This window comes from Castor canadensis, chromosome 1, assembly GCF_047511655.1.
Source record: "Castor canadensis chromosome 1, mCasCan1.hap1v2, whole genome shotgun sequence".
Lineage (NCBI taxonomy): Eukaryota > Metazoa > Chordata > Mammalia > Rodentia > Castoridae > Castor > Castor canadensis.
In genome coordinates, this window is record NC_133386.1 from 201,387,243 (window position 1) to 201,403,829 (window position 16,587).

At 47.6% G+C, this 16,587-nt stretch overlaps 1 protein-coding gene across 1 annotated transcript; it reads left to right on the forward strand.

Moving 5' to 3' along the window:
* Positions 1-1,923: 1,923 nt before the first annotated feature.
* On the forward strand, positions 1,924-16,117 carry Stip1 (stress induced phosphoprotein 1). Its single transcript, XM_020159053.2, has 14 exons — positions 1,924-2,078; positions 5,671-5,880; positions 6,658-6,799; positions 6,955-7,096; positions 8,481-8,649; positions 10,298-10,424; positions 10,513-10,615; positions 10,898-11,018; positions 11,603-11,699; positions 11,835-11,959; positions 14,492-14,528; positions 14,697-14,800; positions 15,014-15,186; positions 15,661-16,117. Exons 1-14 carry the CDS (start codon positions 2,070-2,072, stop codon positions 15,731-15,733), a joined length of 1,632 nt encoding a protein of 543 aa, XP_020014642.1. The 5' UTR covers positions 1,924-2,069; the 3' UTR covers positions 15,734-16,117.
* Positions 16,118-16,587: the final 470 nt, after the last annotated feature.

Consider the following 16,587-nt stretch of genomic DNA (forward strand, 5'->3'; position numbering starts at 1 on the left):
CAAGGTTCTCCAGATTTCCATGAATCTCCCTACCCCTTTCATCAGTTCTCCTCTCAAAAGTTCACTCCTTGCCGGGGTTTGCTCTGGCCCCACTGAAAATGCAACATTTTTCCATTCACCCAACACTCCTTTATTATATTTTTAAAACTTTTTGGTGGGACTGGAGTTTGAAATCAGGACTTCACACTTGCAAAGCAGGCACTCTACTGCTTGAACCACACCTCCAGCCCATTTTGCTCTGGTTATTTTGGGGCTGAGGGTTCATGAGGGTCTCATGAACTATTTTCCTGTGCTGGCCTCAAAACTCAATCCTCAAAATCTCAGCCTCTCAAGTAGCTAGGATTACAGGTGTAAGCCATTGGTACCCGGCCCTCAGGCTTATTTTTTTTTTTTAAACTGTGGCTTTTCCCAACAGATTCTTCTTCTCTTGCCTGGCCAGTAGGGCTGGAATTTCTGGGCTCAAGCCATCTTTCTGCTTGGGCCCTGGCTTCCAAACGCTGTTTTAACCCCTTCTCTGCTTATTGCCTCCAGAGCAATTAAGCATATTCTACATTTCAAACCTTTATGTTTTTGAGACAAGGTCTCCCCATGTAGCCCAGACCGTTCTCCAATTCTTAATCCTCCTGCCTCTACTTCCACATTGCTGGGATTACAGCTGTGCACCACCACACCCGGTTAAAAACTTTTAGTCTTTCCCATTTGAATGAGCACCAGCAAAAACGATTTGTGCATTTGTAGGTTCGCTCACTGCGTTTTCCCCAGTGCCTACGATTACCCCTGGCACACAGTAGGGCGTTTCATATTATTTGATGGATGAGTGCCTATTCTGAGCCAGGTGCCCAAGCAGGTCCTAGATTCCATCCCACTCCCTCGGACACGCCCATCAGTTGACATTTTGGTGGCAGTGGAGAGAGGTTGCTGGCACAGAGGGCAGGGATGCATTACCCACAGTGGGGAGGAGAGGACCCGCTGAGGTTCCCTCCTGAGGTTCCTTTGTTCCGGGCAAAATGCAGAAGCATTTCAGTCGGGCTGGCCCATCTTCCCCCCCCACCCCCCGTATCTGGGACTGGGACCGAGGCCCTCGTGGGCAGCTCGCTCCGTCTCGCGCCCTTGTCCCTCTCCCCTCTGCACGGGAATAAGGGGCTCGCTGACAAGTGCTGCCCGCGTGCTAAGACCATCGCATGAATTCCGCGGGGTCTGCTCTCCAAGCCCCGCACCCCACAGTTCAGAGAGCGTGTGCAGCTCCACTGAGGACCCCAACCTCAGCCCCGAAGCCGTGATGCGGGGAAGGGCAGGGCCGAGGCCGGGGCGCCGGCAACGTGGGCACCCGGGGGTCCAAGGCTGGGAGCTCGCTCGCCGGCCGGCCTCGGCCGGTTATCCCTCCGGCGGGGGTCGGGGGGAGGAGAGGATCACTTCCGCCCAACCCGCGGCGCAGCGGAGGCGGGAAGCTGCCCGCAGCTGCCGGAGTCAAAGCGACACAAAGGCCCCACCGGCCTCCAACTCCGGTAAACCAACGCCAGGGCGAAACCCGGCCTTTTATACTGCAGCGACCTAACCCTATCAACGCAAAGCGTGGGCAATTCCCCGCCCAATTGAAGGTTTTTTTTTTTTTTTTTTTTAATTCCGAAGGCTATTCCGTCATGAAGTCCCACAGCCCAATAAGAGAGGTGGAAATTTCCAGAAAGAACCGGACCAATGGGCGCGGCCAACTTGACCGCGATTGGCGAACCAAGCCACCAATCCTTGTCGTGAAAGTCCACCCCTCCCTCCATTCGTAGAGCCCGAGAGGGGCGGGGTTTATCAGGGACAATCCAATCCCGAGGTAGGGTTGGTAGGGTTGAAGGATTAGTCTCCGACGTCCAATGAACGAGAAGTGAAGATGATTGGCTGAACTGCAAACCAGTAGTAGAGGAGCACAGAGAGCCCCCTAGAGAAGCTTGTCCAGTGAGCAGGCGAGGAAGGGGAGGGAGCCGGGGTCCCGGCAGCTTCTAGTAGGTTCCAGAAGGCGGCGCGTGCGGTTGGGAACGCGGAGCGGACGAGTTCGATTCAACGGGGTTCCGGGCCAGGCTATGGAGCAGGTGAAGGGGGAGGGGCGGCGGAGACCCCGGGCCAGCTTGGAGACTGGTGGGGGTCGTCCCGCGGCTGTGGGACGTGGTGGGGTGGGCGCTGAGCCCGGAGGCCGGCTGGGGCCGCGCTGTGCAGCGTCGGGAGGCCAGGGCGTGAGGGCCGCGGCCGGAGGGCGGGAGGCAGTCTGTAGCGTGGCCTTGCGGCGGGAGCGCCCATCGTCCCCTGGCTGGGCGAGGAGGGTTGGTTCGGCCCGCGGCGGGAAGAGGGGCAGTGGCCGGGCCCCGGAGGCCTTCCGAGTGTGGCCTCAGGCTAGGCGGGGGATGTGCTGGCGGCCGCACGCGGAGGCTGGAGGTGGGCTCGGGGCTCGGGTCAGTACCGGGGAAGTCTCGGGCTGGGACGGAAGAGCCTTGCTGGTCTGGGCCACGATGAACTTGGAGGAGGCCAGGGAGCGGGAACGGCAATGCCCTGAGCGTAGCCGAGGGGGCACAGCTTGGGCCTGAGACCGAATTGAATTGGGGCAGACGAGGGTGGGAGCGTGTGGGGTGGGGTCTGCTGCTGGAGAGGGGAGGTGCAGTAAAGTGCTTGGGAGGGATCTGGTCCCTTGCGGTGGTTCACCAACGTGTGCGGCCCCTCCCCCTCTTTTGTCTGAGTGATCTGGGTGACTGAGGACTGACACTTGGGAAGTCAGTCTGAGGTTGGATTACTAGGGGTTTAGTAGCTCCAGACCCTATCCAAAGCGGCAAGGAGTCACTTGGCTCGGCTCAGCATTTGGGGGGCCGAATGGAGGCTGCTGTGCTTGTGTTGGGTCACTTACATCCACGGTGGCCCTGAAGCCGGGAGAGGCCCGGGGAGGTTCTGTTGCATAGGAAGCTGTCACTGAGCTGTAGTGATTCATCGGAAAACAGCCACTTCGACCCTTTTTCTGGTACAGCCACTGCTCTTGCAGGCAGAGAGAGAGAGCCTCCTTGCTAAATTCATCAAAGTGAAAATGGAGAGGTTTGATGAACTTTCTGTCCTTGGAATTAAGTTGTATCTGGGATAAGTGAACTGTAGTATAGGAAAGATTTTTGAACTAAGAAATACTCTGTTACAAGAGCAACCCTTTTTATTCATTTATTTACTTGTGTGTTGCTGGGAATTGAACCCAAGGCTTGGAGCATGCAAAGTTTATGTTCTACCATGAACCTAAACCCCCGCCCCAGTTTTTCTTTTGTTTTGTTTTTAAATTCATGCCATCCACTATAGAAGTGCAGTTACAGGTTAACTGTAAGTGAATGATGGACCTCAGGACTGCCAACTTACTTGACAGTTGTACTGATAGCTTTCCTTTTTGTTGTTGTTTCATTCTGTTCTGTTTTGGTGGTACTCAGGTTTAGCTTGCACCTTGAACCTCACCCCCAGCCCTTTTGCTTTAGGCTTTTTTAAGCATAGAGACTCCTGTTTTTGTCCAAGCAGGCCTAGATGGTGATCCACCTATGTATGCTTTCTGCATAGCTGAGAAGACAGACAGGTGCCACTGCACCCAGCTATTGGTTGAGATTGGATCTTGATAACTTTTTGCCTGGGGTGGCCTCCCAACCTCCGCCTTGTAAGTAACTGAGGTTTACAGGCATAGGCCACCTTGTTGGGCCTGACTCTCAACCTTTTGTTTTCATTTTTATTTTCGTTCAAATAGACATTCACAGATACGGTCTACTAATCGCTATGTCACCCAGGCTGACCCGAGCTAGACTCAAATGATGTTCCTGCCTCAGCCCACTGATTGGGCACTATGGAGCCCAACTTGTTTTCATTTTAATCTGTGAGATCCACAGTTCAGTTTTAGGGAATAGTTAAGCTGGACAAATTTGAGTGCTCAGAATTGTTTTCATGGTGATGGGGATCACACCTAGGACCTCAGGCATGCTAGGCAAGCACTCTGCCATTTGGGTCATGTTCCCAGCCACAAAACTGTGTTTTTTAAGGGACCTTTCAAATGAATCCTACAGTGATACACTTTTTATAATGAACCCAATACAGACATACAACTGAACATCCTCCATCCCCTCAGTGCCTGGAACTGAACCCAGTGCTAGGCAAGAGTGTGTGTGCTTATCATTGAACTATACCTGCAGCACATTTTTTGTTGTTGCCATTTTGGTTCTTAAGACAGGATGTCAGTATATAGCCCATACTGGCCTGTAGCTCACAGTCCTCCTGTCTCTGTCTCCTGAGCTCTGTGATTATAGGCATGTACGAACATACCTGCCTGTTTAACATGTTTAATGGAGTGCTAATGTACACTTGCTGGAGTCTTCTAGTCATTGAATCATTTAAAATGCTAGTCAAGGAGCTGGGGGTTGTAGGTCAGAAGTAGGCTGCACACCTGCTTAGCATGCACAAGGCCCTTGAGTTCAGTTCCCAGCAACAAAAATAAAATGCTGGTCACGACCTACAAAATTGATTTCCTGACCCATTGCAGCTCAGTACTCAGTTTGAAAAATGCTGTTCTATAGTAGAGGGAAGAATTTAACAAAGCTGTTCCTCAGCTGCCTCTTGGCACTAGTTGACTGAAGTTTTCTAACTTTTTGCCTTCTAGCCTCCATCCTAGGTGGTAAGATTTTTCATCCTTTGCTTGCTATACTTAATCTGCCTCTTTAAGATCCCTAGTCAGTGGAAATTCTGAATGGTGTGCCTCAGGGTTCCAAATCATCTAACAAGTTATTCTTACATTGATCTCTACTGGATCGTGGGAGGATGATAGAGTGGTGTAGCAGCTTGATCCCATTGAGTGTGTTGGCATTTTAAAGAGAGCTGTAGAGGTATGGCTTTCCCTCTACCAGACTGCTGTGGGGTTCCTGACTTGTGAGACAGCCCTGGTAAGAGAAGCTTTTTAATGGGGACCCTGTTTGGTTGAGGTCCCCTTCGCTTTTTAAAACCTTTTGGTGTTTTCTATTGTGACTATTTGAGAGGGTAGGGAGTTAATCGAAAGTTGTGCCTCTATTCTTCTCCATCCCTTTTGTGATACAGTAATGTTTAAGCACTGAGGGGTTATGGCAGCTGAGACATTATGAGCATCTCGATGGTCCTGAGGAAGGGCAGCCTTCTCTTACCATACTTTTTTTGTTGTTTTTGGCAGTACTGGGGTTTGAACTCAGGGCTTTGCACTTGCTAGGCAGGTACTGTACTGTTTGAGCTATGCCTCCAGCCTCTTGCCATCCTAGAGTGTGTTTTTCTACACTCAGTCCACTTCCTTTCTGACTGTCTTCTTTGGTAAGTAGTACCTATGCTTGGGCTCAGTAATCGTGTGGACTCTGGAAATCTGAACGTGAACTTACTTTTCCATCAATACATGGGTAAGTTTTCGAGGGCTCCATTAGCTCCATGTGGAGACTCGGAAGAGTGACTAGCGTTCTTAACAGTCCACTCAGCAGCCAGGGGAGAGCAGAGGGGTGAGCTTCTTTTGCTTGCTGTGAGAAATATGAATGAGTTAGCTTATGAGTTCTCTTCAATTGGTAAAGTAACCTGGTTGTCAATTCCTGTGGAAAAGAATGAGTGTCATCCAAAGACATGGGGACAATAAACACGTTATGGAGAGAAAGTAATGGCTCCTTTTCTCCTCAGGTAAATGAGCTAAAGGAGAAGGGCAATAAGGCCCTGAGTGCCGGTAACATTGACGATGCATTACAGTGCTACTCCGAAGCAATTAAATTAGATCCCCAGAACCATGTGCTCTACAGCAACCGCTCTGCAGCCTATGCTAAGAAAGGAGACTACCAGAAGGCTTATGAGGATGGCTGCAAAACCGTTGACCTAAAACCTGACTGGGGCAAGGTAAGCTAGGGGGGACTGGGGCTTCAGATTTTTCCCGGAAATACCTTTTGATAGTCAGTCCAGCTGCCTTGTTGACAGTAGTAGATGGCTAGTTCATTGCTCACCCACCCAGTGCCCCTTGAAGTAATGGCATATGTAACCAAATCTGAGTTAGCATCAGTTGTAATACAGGCTTTTTGAGTTGGGTTTTTTGGTAGAACTGAAGTTTGAATCCAGGGACCTTATACAACTTACAAAGCAGGCACTCCACTGCTTGAGCCATACCTCCAGTTCATTTTGGTCTGGTTATTTTGGAGATGGGGCCTGATGAGCTATTTGCCTGGGCTGGCCTCAAACCATGATCCTCTTGATCTCAGCTTCCCAAGTGGCTAGGCTTACAGATTTGAGCTGTTGGTGCCAAGCAGGTCTTTTTTTTTTGGTGGTTCTGCTGTTAAAAAAAAAAAAAAAGCTGCCAAATAAACTAACAGCAAACCGGGCATGGTAGTACATAGTCCCAGGTAGAAGGATTGTGGGTTCAAGGCCAGCCTGGAGTACATAGTGCAACCCTGTCTCAAAAAAATAGAACAAGTGACAGCATGTGGTCATGAGGTGGATCAGGTTGGGAGGCATATACCTTTGGTGGAATTCTGAAAGTGTGACGGTGGTGTTGCATCCTCCTCCTTGTTTTCTCACTGGCCTTAACTGTCCATTTTGGTTCATAGAATGTACAGTAGGCTTTTTGAATTGATCCGGATTTATCTCTGTGTGTCCTTTATTTTGTGTCTTTGTGGGCTAAAGGGCTATTCGAGAAAAGCAGCAGCTCTTGAGTTCTTAAACCGATTTGAAGAAGCCAAGCGAACATATGAGGAAGGTTTAAAACATGAAGCAAATAACGCTCAGCTCAAAGAGGGTTTACAGAATATGGAGGCCCGGTTGGCAGGTAGGTACCATGTACACCTTTTTTCTTTTTCCTTAAAGGGATTAATTTTGAGTGTAAAATCCTCCCACCCTCCAATATCATTGTGGTAGGGTATGAAGCCACAGTAATTCAAGTAAACAGATTTCATAGTGGTGTGCTTTCTTTTATTTGGACAGAGAGAAAATTCATGAATCCTTTCAACATGCCTAATCTATACCAGAAGTTGGAGAGCGATCCCAGGACAAGGACACTGCTCAGTGATCCAACCTATCGGGAACTGATAGAGCAACTGCGAAACAAGCCATCTGACCTGGGCATGTAAGTAAAGGCATCACAGTTTGAGTCTCTGGAAATGGACCAGAATCCTATGGCAAAGGGTTCCCTGGTCCAGACTGCAGAGTTTGTTTGTAGGAGGGGTGGCTGGGGTTTGAACTCAGGGCTTTGCAGTTGCAAAGTAGGTTCTCTACCACACTGTCAGTCTGTTTTACTCTGGTTGTTTTGGAGATGAGGGGAGGTCTCAAAAACTGTTAAGCTAGTTGGCCTTGAACCATGATACTCCCAATCTCATCCTCCCAAAGTAGGTAGGATTGTAGGTGTGAGCCACTGGTGCCTAGTCCAGACTGCAGAATTCTGACTTAGCTTTTTTTCACTGACTGGTACTGGGTTGTTTACTCAAATTTGTAGAAAAGATCAGGGAGCATTTATCACAGTAGTTTGTAATGTTTCTTGTGATCTGTACATGCTTCTTTCTGGCTGTAATAGCGTTCTTTCTGTTCAGTTTTTTTTTTTTTTTAATTTGTTTTGGTGGTACTAGGTCTTGAACTCAGGGCCTCATGCTTGCCAGGCAGGCTTTCTTAACTGCTTGAGCCACTCCACCAGCCCTGTTTTGTGTTGGGTATTTTTGAGGTAGGGTCTTGAGAAGTGTTTGCCTGGGCTGGCTTGGAACCACAATCCTCCTAACCTCTGCCTCTGGAGTAGCTAGGATTACAGGTGTGAGCCACCAGGTCCTAGCTGTACTACAGTGTTTTTTTTTTTGTTGTTGTAGTTTGTTACTATGGCAGTAGGGATTGAACCCAGGACCTAGTGCCTGGCAGTCCTAGGTAAGCACTGCTCCGTTATTGCACTACACCCCCCCAGCCCTGTATTAGAATTTCTTTTTTTGGTGCTGAGAATGGAACCCAGGACCTTATACATGCTAGGCCTGCATGAGTAGCTGGGACTAGTAGCTAGGACTACAAGATGTACACCACCATGCCCAGCTTGTTTCTGAGGTGTAGGATCTCACTATCTTACTCGGACTGGTCTCAAACTCAACCCTTCTGTCTTCACCTTCTGAGTAGCAAGAATGATAGGTATATGCTACCATGCTTAGCTTACTCCCGTGTATATGTTGTACTGGTATCTGTCACTGTGTGAACCCTTTCACTTTTGAGTTCATATAGTGAAGTATACCTGTAATAACTCACTTCTCTGCATATTTGTGGCCTCAACTAACACTTCTGGCCTGTGGCTTCATTTTAAGAGTTTTTAAAGTGTTGAGAATTTTCCATTTCTAGTTTGTGAGTGGTGTAGAATCTAGCCAGCCATCGGTGAATGAGGAACTTCTGTATATAGGACTCTGTTAATAGTAAATGGGGGTTTAAGATCAGTTGTGAGAGGAATAATTACCGTTATTTATTTATTTTTCTTAAATCACTACTAGGAAACTTCAAGATCCCCGGATCATGACCACTCTCAGTGTCCTCCTTGGGGTTGATCTGGGTAGTATGGATGAGGAGGAAGAGACTGCAACACCTCCACCACCTCCTCCTCCCAAAAAGGAGACTAAGCCAGAGCCAATGGAAGAAGATCTTCCAGAGAATAAGAAGCAGGTCTCATTTTTTTTTTCTTTCTCATTATCAGACATTTACATAACAACCAGATCAACTAGAAGTGCATATGTTGAATGGGAACATTTGTAGATCTTGGGACAGCTGAGAAATTTTGAATGTTTATGTGTACTAGGCTTACTATTAGATACTCCGGAGGCTGAAACAGGAGGGTCAACTGAGCCCAGTAGTAAAGAACCACCCTGGGCACCATAGTGAGACCATATTTTAAAAAGAAAATAGCCCACACCAATGGCTCAGGCCTATAATCCTAGCTACTCAGGAGGCAGAACAGGAGGATCATGATTCCAAGCCAACCCAGGCAAATAGTTTGTGAGACCCTTTCTCAAAAAAATACTTCACAAAAAAAGGGCTGGTGGAGTGGCTGAAGGTGGAGGTCCTGAGTACAAACCCCAGTACCCGGGGGGTGGGGGGAGAAAAAAATACCCAGCATAAAAAAGGACTGGTGGAGTGGCTCAAGCGGTAGAGTGCCTGCCTAGCAAGCATGAGGCCCTGAGTTCAAACCCCAGTACTGTCTTCTTCCCCCCAGAAAAGTTACATATAAAAATATATTAGGCCAGACATGGTGGTGCACAGCTACAATCCCAGTGCTTGGGAGGTTGAGGTAGGAGGATCGTGAGTTTTAGGACAGCCTGAGCCACACTGAGATCCTATCTCAAAAAATTTTGTGTAACATACCTACAGGAAAGAAACAAAGGATGAGGTTTACAGGAATTTTGTTTCGTTTTTTTTTTTTTGTCGGCACTGGGGTTTTTTTTTATTGTTGTTTTTGCAGTGCTGGACTTGAACTCAGGGCCTACACCTTGAGCCATTCCACCAGCCCTGTTTTTTTGTGGGGGGTATTTTTGAGATAAGGTCTCACAAACTGTTTACCTGGGCTGGCTTCGAACTGTGATCCTCCTGATCTCTGCCTCCTGAGTAGCCGGGATTACAGGGATGAACCACTAGCACCCAGCTATCACTGGAGATTTCTTAGTAATCCACACACAAGCTTGGGGCATAACACATAGGAAAGTTGTGAGTGATCAGAGCAATGGTGTCTGCTCTTGGCTTCTTGTTGGAATTGATGGTGAATGTTATCCGCTTAACAACAACATTCTATGGCAGGAGGCATGTACCTAAAAGGCTTTTCTTTCCCTTCTCACGAAAGGGAACAACAGATTGTTTCGAAACTTAGCACTTAGAAATGGATGAGCATTGGCTGTTCAGGGTGTCTCAGCTGGAGAGAGGCCTTCAGTGTGAGTAGTAGGGAATTGTGCTGAAGACTTCTGCCACCTCCCTAGTAGCTAAGACCCTGAGACAGCCATACTACAGAACCAGCTTTCTGGCCAACTCTAGGTAAAACCTGGCACTTGTTCTTTCCTGTTGCTTTGAGTTGAGGGGATTTCTCTAAAAGAAAGCCCTTTACTTTCTGACAGCCAAGACAGTAGATCAGTAAAGGGGAGTTTAGAGGAAGCAGAAATAAAATAAGTTTCAGTCCTGATAGCTAATTCTAGAGTGTAAATCTGGTTGGTGAAGAGGCCTTTGGTATGGATCTTCCCTGGACATGTTGGTTTCACATGCTAGTTCAATATCTAAGACAGATCACAGTCAGCTTTACTCAGTATTCCCATCTCCCAAAACCACCTAGGCACTGAAAGAGAAAGAGCTGGGGAACGATGCCTACAAGAAGAAAGACTTTGACACAGCCTTGAAGCATTATGACAGAGCCAGGGAACTAGACCCCACCAACATGACTTACATTACCAATGAAGCAGGTGAGGCTCAGAAACCATGGGTAACAGAGATGTTAGGTAGAGGGAAGAAGCAAGAACTGACTGTTTTCTTCACCATCCTGCCTGGCAGCGGTGTACTTTGAAAAGGGCGACTACAATAAATGCCGGGAACTTTGTGAGAAGGCCATCGAAGTGGGGAGGGAGAACCGAGAAGACTATCGACAGATTGCCAAGTATGCTCAACCTTCTGGAGTTTCTTGAGTGTTGTGGAGGGTTCATTGTCCATGGCTTTAATGTCCCTGCATGGGGAGGAGGGTTGCTGGTCATGGCACTGCTGTTGGGGGTTAGAAAGGAGGTCACAGGAGCCATGGCAAAATGTTGAAAGAGCAGAGTACCAAGGCAGATGTGCAGGCCTTGTTTATAGTGGCAGGTATATTTTTTTCTCTGCTAGGACTGACCTTGTCTCTGACTCTGGCCTCGCTCAGCAAGTACTTTTGCCTCTTTATTTTTTCCAGAGCTTATGCTCGAATTGGCAATTCCTACTTCAAAGAAGAAAAGTACAAAGATGCCATCCATTTCTATAACAAGTCTTTGGCAGAGCACCGAACCCCAGATGTGCTCAAGAAGTGCCAACAGGTGGGTCAAAAGAATAGGGAATGTTGTTTGTGGTATCATGTAGGAAATAATGTAGTCCAGTGTGTTAATAGTTATTTTATGCAGCCAGAGTGGAATTATACTATTGGTCATAAATTATGTAAGAGTGATTTTATTCACAACAGATTGGTTACTATAGTCACGTGATCATAAGCTCAGCTACTCTGGAGGCTGAGGCAAGAGTTTGAGAACAAACTGGGCAACACAGTGAGAGCCTCTCCCCGCTACAAACGCACACACTCCCCACCCTCAAAAAAAAGATTGGTTAGAAGATTATGTTACTAAGGCATGCATCATTTTTATGTAGGGTTTTGGTGTGTTACTTGGTTTTAGGGGTTGGGCTATTGGTTGAGATGGGGTCTTGGGAAATTTTTGCCCAGGCTGGCCTCAAACCTGGATCATCAGGGTTGTACCATCACACCTGGCCTAGGAATGTGAAATTCTTACAACAAAAACTAAATCTAGCCAATACAGCTCTGAAAATGAAAATCCTAGTTGGACTTTTTAGCCCTGTAGATGTTTGTGGGAGTTAAATAGGTTACTATTCCAAGAATCATTTTTCTCAGGCAGAGAAAATCCTGAAGGAACAAGAGCGGCTGGCCTATATCAACCCCGACCTGGCTTTGGAGGAGAAGAACAAGGGCAACGAGTGCTTTCAGAAAGGTACCCCCACTTCCATGGGGGACTCTGGGTACAAGTGTGGTTGTGTGCTTCCCATGCCTAACTGCTGATCAAATGTGGCCTGGAAGGGGTGTGGCATTTTGCCTTTATAAAAAAGCCTTTATTTTCCTCATCCAGGGGACTATCCCCAGGCCATGAAGCACTATACAGAAGCCATTAAAAGGAACCCAAAAGATGCTAAACTGTATAGCAATCGGGCTGCCTGCTATACCAAACTCCTGGAGTTTCAGCTGGCACTCAAGGTGAGGTCTGGGGGGTGCTGTGTAGTTACTGAGAACTTCCCTGCATGTTTTCATCAACTGGTTGATTATCTGTATTTTCACTCCAACATCATGGCAGTGGCGCTTATATATATAAAATCAACGGCCTGTGTCTGCCTGGCCCAGCCCTTGGAGTTGTTAGAGGTTGGAAATACTGAGACAAGTGGGTCTTGACACTTGTCTTAGTACACCTTGGCTGAGGGAGAACCCTGCTGCTTTTCTTTCTCCATTCTCTTACCTCATGTTTCTCTCTTCCTTTCTTTTGTGTGTCTCTCTCTTTTTTTTCTTAAAAGGGTCTCGTTATATAGCCCAGGCTGGCCTCAAAATTCACTACCCTCCTGCCTCAGCCTCCCAAGTGCTGGGATTGCAGGTATATGCCGCCAGTCAGGTGGAATCATGCACACACACATTCACCTTCTGTGACCAGCCTCTCTCACTTAGCATTATGTCTTCAAAGTTCATATATGTTGGAATTCTTTTTTTTTGCCTTTCAGTACTGGGGTTTGAACTCAGCCTAAACCTTGAGCCATTCTGCCAGTCCTTTTTTGTGATGGTTTTTTTTTCCAAGATTGGGGCTGGTGAATTATTTGTCCAGGCTGGCTTCGATTCTCTATCCTCCTATTAGCTAGGATTACAGGCTTGAGTCACCTGCACCTGGTAGGATATTCTTCTAAGGCTGAACAGTATTCCATTGTATGTACATCATGTTTTGTTGATCCATTTATTCACCCATCAATGTTGAGTTTTTTTCCACCTTTTAGCTGTAATGAATGCTATCAACGTGGGTGTACAAATAATGTGTTCAGATCCTTGCTTTAGTTTTTTAGAATATATGCCCAGAAGAGTGAAATTGCTAGATTATATAGTACCTATGGGATTCTATTTGGTTTGGTTTTTTTTTTTTTTTTTTTTTTCCTTTGGGTTGGGGGTGGTGTTTTGTAGTACTGGGGATGGATTACAGGGCCTTGCATGTGCTAGGCAGGCATTCTACCACTGAGCCCCAGCCATGTTATCTGTGTTTAATTTGTTGAACCACTGAATTGTTTTCACTGTGGCTGTACCATTCTTACTCAAGTGTTTTCTGTATTTAGTTCAGCTGTAGGTAGATTTGCTATTCTCATGCATATCAAGTGTGGTCAGGCATGATTCTGTGTGACACTGGAGTTTTTTCCCCTGTTCTGAATATGAGCTACTCTGTGCCTCTGTCAGTGATGTGTTTTCTATTCTTTAGCAGATTATATTGTAAGAAGGTGACAAAATGAAATCTATCTAGAGACACCAGTTTCTAGGTCTGGCTTGCGAGGCAGAGGCTAAGCAGTCCTCAGCCCCCTGGAAGGCAGGATGGTATTTTCCCAAACAAGGAAAGAATGATGGGGAAAGCTGGGGACCTTACAGCTTTGCAGTGGAAACATTAGAAATTAGGCATAGCACGCCTGAAGTCCTGAGTTCAAACCCCAGTCCCACCAAAAAAAGAAAAGAAGAAATTAGGCCCAAATGCTGTGTTGTGTGGTATTCTTTGCCTTCTTAAGTTTTTGTTTTGAAGATATTTCAATCAAAAGAATATACCATGAGTGCTTCATGTATTCTTTCTACCTCTGTTCAACAGCTAAATATTGTCTCTTTTCTGCAGTGCTAGGGATTGAATCCAGGGAGCAAGTTCTGCCACTGATACTGTCCCCAGCCCTAAGTAGTCACACTTGCTGAACTACTTGTGAGACAGTTGTGCTGGGCGTGGTGCACAGAATCATAGCTACTTAAGAGGCTGAAGTGAGGTAGCAGGATTGCTTGAGCCCAGAAGTGTAGGCCAGCTTGGAACCATAGCAAGACAACTGTTTCCAACAAACCACCAAAATCATACTGCCATGTTCCCTGTTCATCCATTGCAGTTTCCCTGTTGGTTCCAAAAATACACTGTGTGTGTGTATGCATGTGCATTCAGTATTGAGGCTTGAACTCAGGGCCTCCGCTTGCTGAGTTGCTCTGCCACTTGAGTCACTCTACCAGCCCTGGTTGTTTTGCATTGTGTAGTTTTGATACAGGGTCTTGTGAACTTTCTCCACAGGCTGGCTTTGAATTGTGATCCTCCTGATCTCTACCTCCCAAGTAGCTAGGATTGCAGGCAGGAGCTACCATTACCCAGCTAATATGCTGGTTTTTGAACAGGTATCAAGTGTCAGTATCAATGCTGATGCATGTCATCTGACTGTACATTCTCTTTCACTCACACCAGAAGTGCCCCTGCTTTTGCTTTTCGTAATGGCCTTTTGGAGAGTAGAAGTCATTGTACAAGGTGGTGATCTGTAGTTGTCTTTCCTGGTGCTATTGCCCAGCTTTCACTTTTGTCTCACCTAACTTCTCCAGTAAGTCAAGGCCAGGGCTGGCAAGATCCAGCAGCAGCAAAGCCAAGACTTCTGCTAGTACCTTTTTGGGGGACACAGTGCTGAGGAGGCATAATCACTGGCCCCTGAACTTCTGAGGAAGGAGCCTTAATTCCTTCTGCCCTTTTCTTTCTAGGATTGTGAAGAATGTATCCAGCTGGAGCCAACCTTCAGTAAGTGCCTTTTGTTGCCCCATTCTGACCCAGAGATTGAGGGTAGGGAAGGTTAAGGGACTTAGTGCCTGTAACATCAGTAGACATGAATGGGGTGGGTGTACAGAGGAGGAGGGTGCAGAGCTTGGCAGCTGTATGTGGGAAGCAGCTCACCTCTCCCATTTGTAGTCAAGGGCTACACGAGGAAAGCAGCCGCCCTAGAAGCCATGAAGGACTACACAAAAGCCATGGATGTGTATCAGAAGGCACTGGACCTGGACTCCGGCTGTAAGGTGGGAAGCTGGCCTCCATGGACTTGCCCGCTATGTTTTTCCTTTGGGGCTTTCTGTGATCATTCACTGACCCTTCCTGTTTGATTTTCTCTGCTTTTGTATTCCCCTCCCACCTCCCGTCCTCCATTGTCAGTGATCTCTGTGGTCTTGGACCTGCTGAGGCAGAGGAACAGGTAGTGTTGACACTTCCCCTGGTTGTTTCTTGCAACGCAGGAGGCAGCAGATGGTTACCAGCGCTGTATGATGGCACAGTACAATCGACATGACAACCCCGAAGATGTGAAGCGACGAGCCATGGCTGACCCTGAGGTGCAGCAGATAATGAGTGACCCAGCCATGAGGCTCATCCTGGAGCAGATGCAGAAGGACCCCCAGGCGCTCAGCGAGTAAGCCCAGTTTAGGAAGATGGCCTAGTAGAAGTGAGCGAGTGTGGTCCGTCAGGTGGAATTAGATGGGTCTCTCCTACAGCTGGAAAGGTGTGTGAGCTGAAGGGCTTCATTTGCCCAGTTTCTTAGGTAGTCAGTCAGAGTTGACCAGTTTGGCTGATAGCAAGGTCTCGGCTAACAGCTACACAGGTGCACAGTAGTACTGTCAGGGTTCTCCTGTACAGTAGAGATGGCCTTGGCTGCAAGTTATACACAGCAAATCTGCACTGGCCTCCAGGAGGGACCTCTGCAGGGATATAAATTGGAACTTTGAGAACAAGGGGGCCTTTGGGGGAGGAAGGGGCTGAACTGGGCTTTGAACTCTAGTGAGGCATGTGCTAGGTAAGTGTTCTACCACTTGAGCCACACCCCAGCAAAGGAATTCTTTTTTTAGGTCAGGTTTCATTTCAAGTAATTTTGCCTTTTCCTCTTCAGACATCTAAAGAATCCCGTAATAGCACAGAAGATCCAGAAGTTGATGGATGTGGGTCTGATCGCAATTCGGTGATGACTTGCTTATCCCCTTCACCCTCCTGCGGAAAGATGACCTGGGATGGCGGCAAGCAACACAGAGCAGAGGGGGAGGGGAGAAGACGGCTTATCTTTATATTTATACATGCCTACACGGAAGACACAGACTCATCCAGCTGCTGCCTTGGGCCCTCCCAGCACACGCATGGTCTCTTCACTGCTGCCCTGAGTTCCATGTCTCCTGCCCCTGCCCCTGTCACTGTCTCGGCTGCTCCCCCCATAGTTGGTTATTTTTTATTTGGGGCAGTGGGCACATATGGGGAAGGGAGGGTGTTCTTCCCAACCTGGGCTCCCAGCTGTCTTCACATTGTTACTCCACGTCTCCTTCTCCAATAAAACAAGCCAGTCAGGCGTGGTTATATGTTGTTGTGGCCTTGAGTGACTTTTTTCCCCCAAAAAAAGTCTTGCTAGTGCTGGATAGGGAGCTGCCTTTCTGATGAGAGAACACAGTGGCTGAGGTATGTCACCTCAGTTCCAAGGTGGCCACTAGGTGGTGCTGTTGCTATTTGTAGAGGACCCACAGGCTCCTCTAAGTTAGTTCCCCCTAACCAAAGCACCAGTCAGCTCAACTGTGGGTGGTCCCCCATGCTGCTAATCCTTTAGTCTAATCTCAAAATCAGACCAGTGAATCTAACTGAGAACCAAAATGAATCAGGAGAGATCTCTGACCTGAGAACTCATTGACTGTTGCTCCAGGTTGTTTTAAGAGCTCACTGCTGTGTCCTAAAGCCCACATCTTGGCTCAGGAGGCTTCTAGAAGTAGTAACTTCTGCATTTGCTCATAGAGTGCTTCCTAGGCAGGCAAGACGCTGAGGCCAGCAGCCGGCTGTA

What these genes read in the sequence shown, in the direction of transcription:
- Stip1 (XM_020159053.2), top strand. An exon ending in TATGGAGGCCCGGTTGGCAG is followed by an intron (nt 6,800 to 6,954) that starts GTAGGTACCATG and finishes TTATTTGGACAG; the next exon opens with AGAGAAAATTCATGAATCCT. An exon ending in TGCTCAAGAAGTGCCAACAG is followed by an intron (nt 11,019 to 11,602) that starts GTGGGTCAAAAG and finishes CATTTTTCTCAG; the next exon opens with GCAGAGAAAATCCTGAAGGA.